This window comes from Macaca fascicularis, chromosome 12, assembly GCF_037993035.2.
Source record: "Macaca fascicularis isolate 582-1 chromosome 12, T2T-MFA8v1.1".
Classification (NCBI taxonomy): domain Eukaryota; kingdom Metazoa; phylum Chordata; class Mammalia; order Primates; family Cercopithecidae; genus Macaca; species Macaca fascicularis.
The window spans coordinates 18,630,285-18,643,321 of NC_088386.1; the positions used below are offsets into that span (position 1 = coordinate 18,630,285).

General features: G+C 39.5%; 1 protein-coding gene across 9 annotated transcripts in view; it reads right to left on the minus strand.

The window, feature by feature from the left end:
• The window catches only part of NCKAP5 (NCK associated protein 5), a 978,205-nt gene that overhangs the window by 89,495 nt on the left and 875,673 nt on the right, over nucleotides 1–13,037 (minus strand). For all 9 annotated transcript variants that reach the window (XM_065525413.1, XM_015432050.3, XM_074008901.1 and 6 more), the window contains one exon: nucleotides 12,045–12,123. In XM_065525413.1, coding sequence (XP_065381485.1) covers nucleotides 12,045–12,123 — 79 coding nt within the window. The remainder of the gene's footprint in view (nucleotides 1–12,044; nucleotides 12,124–13,037) is intronic.

The window sequence follows — 13,037 nt, forward strand, 5'->3', positions numbered from 1 at the left end:
GAGTTAATTTTACTTGGAACTTCATTTGTAAGTAAAGTTTAGAGTGGGTGCCTTGAGAAAGGATTTGAGATGGGTTCTGCCAGATTCCAAGGAGTACTGTTAATCTGAGTCTGCATTGTTTTTTAACTTTTCATTATGGTAAATGTCAAATGTATTCAAACTGTAATATATCCTCATATACCTATTGCCCAATCTTAGAAAATACTAACCTTCTGCCATTCTCATTACATCAATTCCTTCTTTCAGTTTCTTCTCTGGAGTATTAGAAGCACAACTGGGACCCTTTTGTAATTTGAAGCTGAGGGATTTATGGGACACAAAAATAGTGAATTAGGTCCCTGAGCCACATGAGTGCAAACTAATGATTCACAATCTTCAGAGGAAACATTTTCCTCCTCTTTTTTTCCCCAGCTATTGTCAAGACAGCATTAAGGCTGAGTCAGGAATTTATTCCCAAAGTCTTCCTCTCCAGGGCAGCTTTGAAGTTACTGCTCTTTGGAGTCCAGCTTTATGCCGAGGAGAGGATTGTGAGTCTTTGATCTAACATTTCACCCTAGTCAGGCCCTTGGCTTTCACTATGTCAACAGTTTAGCTCCTTAAAACCAGGCTCTGGGTAGGGTGAATGATGGGGATTTGAGGAACGATAACATGTTTTTCAAAGTCTGAAGAGTTTCCCAGGATATGAGACTTTCGGTGTTGAAACCAAGAAAGTCCCAGTACACTGGGACCACTGGTCACCCTAGCTCCAGGCCACTAGAGACTAGCACATGCCCCATGGGCAAATGCTGGCTATGGTATTCTCTTGCTCCTGTGGATTCCGGCTTTCTTGCTATTCCTAGCCTGTGATGAATTCTTTGCCTGCAGCTCAGCCATACATTTAAGAAAATATGTAGAATTTTATAACCTATACTTTTAGTAGATGTGGCATTCTGTGAAAGGATTTTGAAATTCTAATTTGGCATATTGCCAGATAAAAGAAAGTCCCTGATGATTCATTCTTTTGAACGGAGCCCACATTTAAACATATATCATATGTCACATAAGAAATTTAGGAATTTGGCTTCTGGTGAAAAATGGGAAGACTTGCTACATAGGGCTAGCATTCTTCTGTGCTGACAACTGGAGCTGCTTCCCTGGAACAGGTCATATTCTCTATATACCTCAAATCCCCATCACTCATATAATATATGCATGTGCCTGTCAAGCCCAGCCTGTACCACTCATTGACCCAGGAGCTTTTTCTACGTTTGTAACTCCTGGCCAATCTACAAAAGGGACCCTTGGAATCTGGTGCCTGAGAGGTGATCTAGGAAACATCTGGTCATCACTTAGAATTCCTGGTGGTTATTTAACTTTCACAGCTACAGACTGTAGTCCTGGTTTGGATGATGGTTCCACTCCATCCTCGTCACGCTGCTGAGCAAGGCACATAGCTTTGAGAACATCCATTTCCTCATCTGCAAATAGCGACCATCACACTTAACTTGCAGGGCTGATGTGAGGACAAAACAAGGCAGCTTACGTAAAACACCCAGGCCAGTGCCCAGCATAGAGAAAGCTCTTAATAAGGAGTAGATAGTAATGTAATATATATCATTGTCCTACCTTATTCATAATTTTCTGTCCCATTGGACAGCTTTCAGGTGTTTGGGCTGAGGCACACTGCTATCTGACTTTGTTTTGACCTTCACCTATTCCTTTCTATGCCATAAGTTACAAACACAGGCTTATACTTACTTTAAGTGACTTAACTGCCTTTTGGGAAGTTGAAGGGACTACACAAAGTCAGGTCCCTGTACAGCCAGTTCGTTTTCCCCAACTTTGTACTTTAGAGCAATAGGCCTTGGAAATGGGTGGGGAAAGGGAAAAACTTACTTAATATGTCTCATTGTGGCCTGTTCAGTGGAGCCTTTCCCTTTCAGGTACCTGGGTTAATTCACACCACCTTGTAGGGCTGCATGTCTGCCTCTGGCCCTGGCAGCTCAGCTTCCTGATCTGTGGCCCATCATTCTTCTCTTTCTTAAACGTCAAAGCCTTCCTTCTTGCACTTCTCAGTTTCATGGCAGGAAAAGCTACCAGCCCCATGGCTCATTCTTTTAGAGTCTGGGGGTGCTAATCTGAGAACCACACTGTGCTATCAGCCAGCAATGCTCACTGTGTGCCTTTCCAGAGATTACCTGTATCGTAATAAGCCACTGGGGACTTTCACTCAAAGGAATCGCCAGTGGGTGGGAAATTCAGACATATTCTGCTAGGCTGGCATGAGAGCTCTTTTTTGGGTAGGGAGCCCTTTGGCAATCCTTAAATATTCTTGGTTGTCTATCTTTTCATATGAATACATGATTCCATTTATCACAGCACATCACTGATCAGGGAAGAGTGTTTCATGAGGAGGAAGCTGACTGGTGCATTTGGTTGGCTCAAAGATAAGTGAGAGAAAATGAAGAAGTATTTTATCGTAAAAGTCTAAATATGAGCATTGTAGTGATCAAAAGTGACATCTTAACACATAGGTCTTCTTTTGAAAATATCCATAGTCTCTGTATTGTCTGTAGGGCTAAGTTCAAATATCTAAGCTCAGCTTTCAAGGTCTCCACCACGTGGTCCCATCCTACAAATCCAACTGTATCTGCACCTCATCCTGTGCTCTAGCTAAACTGGTCTCTTGTGGACTCCCCTACCCTCCAGTGTGCCATGCACCTTCCTATCTCCAGACCTTTGCTCACGCAGTTTCTCTGGACTTCAAGGACATCTTTCCTTTTCTGATGAAATCCTATCCCTTAGGACACTCTGCTGCAGATCAGAATCACCTGTGGATCTTTGAGAACTACAGACGCCGGGCTCCCATCCCCAGACACTGGGATTTAATTAATATGGGGTGTGATTTTGGTATCAGTATTTTCAGAGGCTTCCCAGGTGATTCTGATGTGTAGCAAAGTTCGGGAAAAATTGGACTAAATGGCAAATGCTCTTAAACTTCACTGTATTACTCACTCGCTCTTGCCTTTTTCTGACAGACAAAAACCAGCGCTCCCAGTTCCACTAAAGTGGGGCTCTGCACCCTGCTCTGTGCCATCAGATGTATGTAGAGCACACCATTCTCTTATCAGTGATCACACTGCATTGGAATTATCTATGTGCTTCTCTGCCTCCTTGCTAGACTGGAGTTCACAGAGGGCAGATACTATGTCTTATTCCTCTTTGTATGCCCTGAAGCTGATACAGGGTGTGGTTTGCAGCCAATGCTCAATATAGGCTTGTTGGACTAAATAGAACTTAGCTCCCTGGTGCAATCCATAGGAGTAAATATTTTACAGGAGTGAAAAAGCCATACTTTTAACACTGTAAGTCCATAATTCTCTCTCTAGTGAAAAAACAGAGGAAAGGACTCATAGACTAGGATTCAGTATGCTCACAAATACAGAAACTTCCGCCAAAGCTTTATTTGGTGACTGTCTCTGCTATTGAGAAGAAGGCACTCACCAGGAGCAAGCTGACAGTAAAACCAGACAACCAGTCAGGAGGGAATGAAAACCATGGAGGGTGACATGTAATGTTATATAAGTACAGGGCTTGGGGTGTAGTAGGTAGTCAACGAATAAATATGAATATTATTATTTTCAGTCCTTGGTCAGAAGATATCACATGGTCTTGTTTCCATGGACCTCACTTCATGACAAGCAGGGTTTACATTTCAGGCTGCCTTTGCTGGCTGCAAAGCTCTCCCTTTTGAGTCTATCACTTGTAGTTAGTTATAAGTGGGTGAACTCAGTGCAGCCACAGTGGACATTTCCTTGACCAAGCTACTAGTCTACAGTACCTCTTAAATGTTATTTTGTATGTCTGAAAATGTAGAAGTAAAATTATCTTGGCAAATATTACTACAGGATCTGAACCATATAAAATCACAACATCCTATTCCCCATCTATCCATAGGCATGATTATCTAAGTAGTTTCGTGCCAGTCTGATAGTAGTCAACAGAATAGTATCTATCAAAGTTATTGAGAACATTTGCACTTCCCACTCACATTTTGTTCTGATTATCAATAGCTCTTCCTGCCTACAATTAAGCCTAAATGTGTTAGCACACTATTAAAAATGTGACACTCGACTTAAGCAGCCTTCTGCTCAAAAAGCTGTAACAATATGGTCAACTTTCTAAGATATACTTTTATTTTAAATATGAATGCCATTTCCTCTATGTTAAATTTCTAAACTTTCTTCAAATCTTCTTGGGGAGGAAATTGTAAAAGTTTAAATATGAGCATCATAGTGATCAAAAGTGACATCTTAAAGTGACTTCTTCAAATGAGACAGATAATTATCAAGGACTTTGATTGCCAGCTAGACTACTAGAAGTCCTAATGTCCTATTCAATTTTAGGGAAAAGATAATTCTAGATGCATTGTATTCCACAAAATATTTATTTGAACATCTACATACTTTGTTGGTGAACAAGTATATATTTATTCATACATATGGTGGTGGCAAATTAATCCAAGTCCAACATGTTTTCTCAAAAAGTTACTCAAGGTTAACTGCACAGAGAGCAGTGATCGTTCAAATTATGCAAAATAGGAACTATGCATAAATCACTGAAATCAATCACATCTTTTCTAACAACTCTCCAAATTTGTTTTTCTATGGAATTTTTTTTTCTTTTTCTTTTTCTTTTTTCTTTTTTTTTTTTTTTTTGAGACAGAGTATCGCTCTGTCCCTAGGCTGGAGTGCAGTGGCACGATCTCGGCTTACTGCAATCTCTGCCTCCCGGGTTGAAGTGATTCTCCTGTCTCAGCCTCCCGAGTAGCTGTGACTACAGGTACATGGCACCATGCCCAGCTAATTTTTGTATTTTTGGTAGAGACAGGGTTTCATCATGTTGGCCAGGATCGTCTCAATCTCTTGACCTCGTGACCTGCCCGCCTCGGCCACCCAAAGTGCTGGGATTACAGGCGTGTAAAAAAAAAAAGAAAAGAAAATCATAAGGAATGTAAACTATATGAGGTAGAAGGACAAGATAGGAGAGTCTGGCACTGCTCTATTAGCTTGACCACCTCCCTCTGGGCTTTCATATGTGACAGCAAGAAATTTCTATTCTTATTTAAACCATGGCACTTTAGAGTTTCTTCTGCTCCCATCCGAACCTAATTCTACTGGTACTAATGGTTAGAAAAATCCAGTCGTGGATTTAAAAATCAATGTGGTTTGGAGAACTCAGATGATTGGATCCACATATGGATAACTACTGTTAGACATGTTCTATTAGGGCTTTGATACAATGAAGTAGGTCCCAGAGTTCCTTTCATTCTGATAAGCATCTAGGTCTTGGGTTTTGTTCTCTATATATAGTGAAGCACTTGCTTCAAGCGCCTGTGAGATCTTCCCCTCTTTCCTGACCAAAGAAACAACCACAGCCATCAACATTCTGGCATTGGACCAGGCATTCTCTCCTCTGCTGGGTGAAGAAGCTGCTCTATTTGCTGACCTTCAGTTGAAGGTGGTGTAGAGGTTCCTTGATAATAACAACTGTACATCATATGACTCTTTTATTCTTTTTGTCTCTACCTAACTGCAGATGGGCACATTACCACTGTGGATTAGATGCTTTATGGTTGGATGATAAAAGCTTATAAGAACAATGTCTGTGTTACCAGAATGGCCATTATACATGATGCTCCAAATCTCCTCTTTTTAGCTTAACATAGCTTTGTCTCAATTCTTAGCCTTAATGCAGGCTACTTTTCAAAAGCAGGGTTCTACCACAAAAAAACTCTTTTTTCTCCTGGCAATGATTCCTGTGTAGTTCACTGAAGTAGGCTTCATCCTGTCTTTTCTTTTGCAACCCAAATTTGCTCAAACCAGTACTGAGTGCCCCAAACTTATAGATCCAAAGATCTGTAAGTTTTCTTTTTTCCTTTTTTTTTTTTTTTTTTTTCTGAGACGGAGTTTTGCTCTTGTTGCCCAGGCTAGAGTGCAGTGGCATGATTTTGGCTCACTGCAAGCTCTGCCTTCTGGGTTCACGCCATTCTTCTGCCTCAGCCTCCCAAGTACCTGGGATTACAGGCAGGTGCCACCACACCCAGCTAATTTTGTATTTTTAGTAGAGACAGGGTTTCTCCCTGTTGGTCAGGCTGGTCTCAAACTCCTGACCTCAGGTGATCTGCCCTCCTTGACCTCCCAAAGTGTTGGGATTACAGGCGTGAGCCACCTCGCCTGGCCTGAGTTCTTCTTAACTACGAATAAAACTTTTCCTGAGTTCTTGTTGTAATACAAACATGTGGCCGAAAAAGGTACCTGTATAATCCGTTACTACACAGATGTGAGTTAGTTTACCACATTAGCTAGCTAAAGTCTAGGAGAGGATAAGGAACAAAGAAATGAAACACCCTGAAAAAATGGAAATATACTGATTTATGGTGTTAAGTTACTCAAAGGTATTTACTGAGCACCTGTTGTCCCTCTGCATGACACATTAGCTGCAGACAGGAGAGCCCCTCTGGGGAAGAATGGAGGAAGGACAATAGATTGGGGTGGCAGGATGCTTCGGAGGCAATATCAGTTTCTGGAGTAGGGAAAAGAGCACCTCACAGGCAACTTCACAGAGCTATCCAAGGAAAGTCAGAGCATCAGGGTAGGACCATGTCCTCTGTCATGCTACACTCTGGTAGTAGGAACCCTTCTGGCTCCTGCAAAAGAGGCTAGGAGTACACCCAGACAATGGGGGAGGGTAAATAGACCTCATTCAACCAGGGGGCACTGTGGCCTATGCCCTTTAGACTACTGGGAAGATTATTCTTTTCAACTCTTTTAAGTTGGTGGTAAATAACATGTATCTTTCACTTCATGAACACCTACCATACAATCCCAATAGGATTCAATTTTTTTGTGTGAATCCCATGGGTTCTGCTTCAATAATATTCTCCCCCAAATTCCTCAAAGGACATTTTCTCCTCTTTATAAGATTTTACAAATCCCCTGTTTCCTCCTAGGGAATTACATTTTATTATAATTGGCTGATGTTTTCAATACAAGACAAGGAATGGTATTTGAATTCCTACTAATTGTTAACTGTAGTAGACAATTAGTATAATACATAGGGTAAAGGCATTATAGTTAGATAGCAGGAAAGATTAATTAGAAATACAGCATTTGTGATCATTGTTGTTAATATTTCTATTAGGCTAGGCTAGCCATTTGCTGTGTTTAGTCTGACATTTATGAGGGCAATTTTAAAGAAAAAAAATGTAGTTGCTTTATTTTACTTAAGCATGAATCTTGAATTTCAATATCGAGCAGGTTTAGTTAATATCTTTTTTTTTTCTTTTTTTTTGAGGCAGGGTCTTGCTTTGTCACCTGGGCTGGAGTGCAGTGGCGTGATAATGGCTTACTGCACCCTTGACCTCTGAGGCTCAACAATTCTCCTGCCTCAGCCTCCAGAGTAGCTGGGACTATAGACACATGCCCCAATGCCTGACTAATTTTAAAAAAATTTTTAGTATAGATGGGATCTCACTATGTTGCTCAAGCTGGTCTTGAACTCCTGAGTTCAAGCAATTCTGCTGCCTCAACCTCCCAAAGTGCTGGCATTACAGAGATCAGTTACTGCATCTGGCCACGTTAACATGTCTTCTCTTGTAATCAACTCATAACATTTGGATTAAACTAATGTGATTACCCTTAACCACAGAAATGCAAACATTCAGATTCACAACTTTCCTGATTGTTCTCTGTCAAAGACATTAGTTAGTATTGGTTAGAAGAATAACACATTTAGATTTGCACAGTTGCTGCTATTGGAAACATATTATGGTTACAAAATATTGCAAGAATATGTGACAACACTTAGGTTAGACAACATGAAGAACAATGGTATTATCAGGGTACAAAATATATATATTCTTGGCCATTCTTGTGGAATTAAGATAAACAACCACTTGACTTTGTTGAGTCTCATTCAGTCTTGAAATGGAGGGACTTTTTAGAAGGTCTGTGGAGAGCCTATTGACTGGCTAGCCTAGGAGACATGCTCAGCCCTCTTTTCCCTGCTATTTCATGCAATGGAGGCTGGAAAGCAACATGCTAACTTTCCCAGCATCCTTTGCAGCTAGGATTGGCTGCATGATTCATTTCTCATCAATGATCCATAAGATGGAGTCTATGGGGGAACTGTAGTGAAGTTTTGGTCTTCCTTATACTTTTGTCTTAAAGGTAAATGACTAGAGTGGTGGGAGTCAATTTGCAACCAGAGGCCACAAGCATGAGGACAAAAAACTAGCAGGGTAATCATGGCCAAGTAAATAGATACGATGAGCCAATATTGGCTCCTCTATTTGGCTTAACATAGGTTTGTCTCAATTCTTAGCCTTTATGCAGGCTACTTTTCAAAAGCAGGGTTCTACCACAAAACCACTCTTTTTTCCCCTGGCGATGATTCTTGTGCAGTTCACTGAAGTAGGCTTGATCCCGTCCTTTCTTCTCCAACTCAAATTTGCTCAAACCAGTATCGAGTGCCCCAAACTTATAGATCCCAAGAGTTCTTCTTAACTATGGACAAAACTTTGCCTGAGTTCTTGTTACAATACAAATACGTGGTCGAAAAAGGTACCTGTATATAAAGGGCTTTCGATGGCATTGTTGAGCTGCTACACACCTCTTTCATGTTTGCCTTCCTCCAGTCTTTTAATTCTATAAGATGATTAACTTTATTACTTATGTAATGACTTGTCAGGCTTTTTTGCTGTTGTTTACTTGTGGCCAACAGTAGCTTATTCATATGGTTCTCTACCACTTTGAAGAGATACATCTGCAATGATCTGAACATCAAGTCAATTATCTATCAAAAACATCGTTCAAATGTACTTCCATTAGATTACTCTAACGCAGCACTATCCAACAGAACACTGATGAAGGAAACATTCATATAGAACACATATGTTTGTGTGATGAAGGAACATATGTGATCTATTTATGATATAGAACATAGTCATGTACCACAAAATGATGTGTTGCCCAATGATGAACTGCATACATGATGGTGATCCCTTAAGATTATAATGAAGCTGAAAAATTCCTATTGCCTAGTGACGTCATAGTTAAACGATTGTAATGTCATAGCGTAACCCATTACTCACATGTTTGTGGTGATGCTGGTGTATAAAAACTTATGTGCTGCCAGTCATTGAAAAATCTAGCACATACAATGATGTATAGTACAGAATATTTGATAATGATAATAAGCGACTATTACTGGTTTATGTATTTACTACTATAGTACACTTTTTACTGTTATTTTAGACTGTACTCCTTCCATTTATTAAAAAAAGTTAACAGACTCTGGCTATTCCTTCAGGAGGTATCCAGAAGAAGACATTGTTAACACAGTAAATGACTGTCCTATGTGTGTTATTGCTTCTGAAGATCTTCCAGTGGGAGAAGATGTGGAGGTGGAAGACAGTGATATTGATGATTCTGACCCTGTGGAGGCCTAGATAATATATGTGTTTGTGTTTTCGTTTTTAACAAAAAATTTTAAATGTGAAAAAAAATTTTAATAGAAAAAAACTTATAGAATAAGGATATAAAGAAATATTATATTTTGTGTAGCTGTACAATGTGTTTGTTTTAAGCTAAGTATTATCACAGAGTCAAAACGTTAAAAATAATTTAAAAGTTTATAAAGTAAAAAAGTGATGGGAAGCTAAAGTTAATTTATTATTGAAGAATTTTTTTTTCAATAAATTTAGTGTAGCTTAAGTGTACAGTGTTTATGAAGTCTACAGTAGTGTAAGGTGATGTCCTGGGCCCTCCATTCGCTCACCACTCACTAACTGACCCACCCAGCGCAACTTCCATTTCTATAAGTGCCCTATACAGGTATACTGTTGTTTATCTTTGATGCGAATTTTTTTATTTTTTATTGTTTTAGATGGAGTCTCACTCTGTTGCCCAGGCTAGAGTGCAGTGGCACGATTTTGGCTCACTGCAAACTCTGCCTTCTGGGTTCATGCCATTCTCCTGCCTCAGCCTCCCAAATAACTGGGACTACAGGCACCCACTACCACCCCCAGCTAATTTTTTTATTTTATTTTATTTTATTTTTTTATTTTTAGTAGATATGGGGTTTCACCATGTTGGCCAGGATGGTCTCAATCTCCTGACCTCGTGATCCACCTGCCTTGGCCTCCCAGAATGCTGGAATTACAGGCATGAGCCACTGCGTCCGGCCAATACTAGCATTTTTTTAACCTTACCTTTTCTATATTTAGCTGTGGGTAGATAGACAAATACTTACCATTGTGTTATAATTGCCTGCAATATTCAGTACAGTAACATGCTGTACAGGCTTGTAGCCTAGGACCAACAGGCTATACCATATAGCCTAGGTGTGTAGTAGGCTATACCATGTAGGTTTGTGTAAGTACACTCTGATATTCACACAACGTTGAAATTGCCAAATGACACATTTCTCAAGACATATTCTTGTCACCAAGCAACAAGTGACTGTACAGAATACAGGGCTGCTGAACATTCAAAATGTGGCTAGTATTTTTGATGAAGTAAATTTTTAATTTTATCTTGCTTCATTAATTTAAATTGAAACAGCCAACATGTGGCTAGTGGCTATCGCATGAAGCAGCGCAGATATAAAGAATTGCTACCTATTAAAAAATATTTTAAGAGATTCCTGTAGTTCTCTTAGAAAATATTCAGCTTGTGACTTTATATATATTATTTCATAGGCCCAAGAACACCTCGTTATGGAAAAATGATGACTCAGCAGGGCTTTGCACAATGTCATGTTTGAAGGCTGTTAAACAATATTTAACTCGAATATTAGCTAACTAGGCAGAACTGATACCAATTTAAGCATTTTACATTGACAACTATAATAAAGGATGTCCTTTTGGAATAATAATCTTATTCAGACTACTCTTTCGGTTGTTTGTGAAGACTTTTGTGTTCCCAATTATGAATGAAAAGAATAATAACGGCATGCCAGTCTCATTAAGCCATGGGGGTACAACAACTCTCTCAGACAATCTATAAATTATCGTTTGCACAAGACCGCTGAGTATGCTAGAAAATCAGCCACAAAGTGCGCCAACATGGCGCCGAGTAGTGGGAGACTGAGAGCGGGCAGCTAAAGATGCTCCACGTGAAAGGAGAGGAGAAATGCATGCTGATTATACTAGACACTGGGGATCTGTGGGGCCATCACATCCTGGGACACGGTATTCAGTACTATCTCCTACACCCAAATGTGACTTGCAGAAATGATTCCATGATGCCTCCGTGTCTTGTGTCAAGCTAAATAATCAGCACGCTCACATTCATGGCTATATTTAGAGCCTGAGGAACAACCAATCCTTCAAGTGTCCAGGGTGGCCTGGAGCAGCTAAAGGTGTCACTTCTTCTATCTCTTGACAAGGATGGTAGTTACAGGCAACTCCTCTATTACTGGTTACCTCCCAGCTGCTGAAAAGAGGTCGGCAAAGTTCCTGTGTGCTGGGAACTTGAGTTCCTTCAAGGTTATGCACAATTTTAAGACGTGGCTGACAAGCTGAACTTATTTCAGAGACAGGACTATCTATATTCTGAGTTTTCACAGAAATGATGTAAAAAGTGAGTTGAGAGTTTTGGCAAACCGTATTTTCTTATTCTATATTTGCTACTATGTGTAAAACATTCAATTTATCAAATATTCCATTTAGGAAAACCACCACCCACACTTCTAACCACTAGGTGTTCTTGAGACAATTATAGAAACTGGATTACTCAGTATCACTTTGATTTCATATTGACAAATACTTCCCATCAGTTTGCATTCTTTTACACATATCCATGTTTTCCTCATAGGTGCTGCTTTGACCCATTAATTTTATGGTAATGTCCAAGGTCTAAGGAGATAACGGCAACCACGTGTGAATAGTTAAGACTCAGACTTGATAGAGGGACATGGTCTCTAGGAATGTACCATATCTGAACGAAGGACACATTTAGAATAAGTCTCAGTAAAAGACATATAAATATGTGAATTTTTACCTATGATGTGGCTCTGAAATACAGAATCTGCAACTGCATCATCTTCATCCTCTTGCAAGTTTTCGTTTGCCTGTTTTACCTGTAAGAAGAAGAAAATGATGCAAGTTCTTATTTGTTTTATTAAAAAGATCGTTTTGCAATCCTCAGAGTAATGATACATTCTATAACAAATATTTGGGCATAGGTGTGAGTGTTTGCATGTATATACATGTGTGAGTATGTACGTATACATATAACATATATTTTTTTATTCCACTTTTCCACACTCCATCATTTGCCTTTATTGCAAGTTTTAATTATAAGAGCTTATTTTCAGACATATAACTTCATCTCTGAAGGAGAGAATTTACAGGGTATCTAATTCTACACACAATTTTAGAGATAACAGCTTTGCTTTTTAATAATTAATAAAATCAGTAACACACGACTGTTAGGAAAAATTAAAGTCTAAGGAGGTATAATTCCTCTAGAGTAAGTGACTTCCACTACCAGTTATTTCAATAGGAATGAAAATATATACTTTAAATATACTTAGATCTCCTGGCCCTTTCCTGGAATGTAACTAAGAAGACGATTTTTTTTTTTTCATTCTTTCCATAATGAAAGGAGATGACAGTGATGTATGTATGATCAGTGAACTAGAGCAGTGAGTCATTTATCTAGATTTTTTTTTTTTTCAGCCAAAACCATTCCCTCTTATATTTCAGTTGGAAGGCCCAGGCGCTTGATTGGGCAGCATCAGATGGAACTCTACACAGAATTTAATGAAGTCCCAGTATTTTACAGATGAGAATTCTGAGGTCTCTTTAAAGTTGGCACGGATGAAGTAAGTGGCAACACTGGCATGAAAGCCCAGGCCCCCTGCTTCCCAATCCAATAGCGGAAGTAAGAGCATTATCAGCAATACCAACCACAAACAACAGTGAACACTTACATACTGGGCAGGCGCTGTTTGCATGTAAGATCTCAAAATCCTTACAACAGTGCTATGAA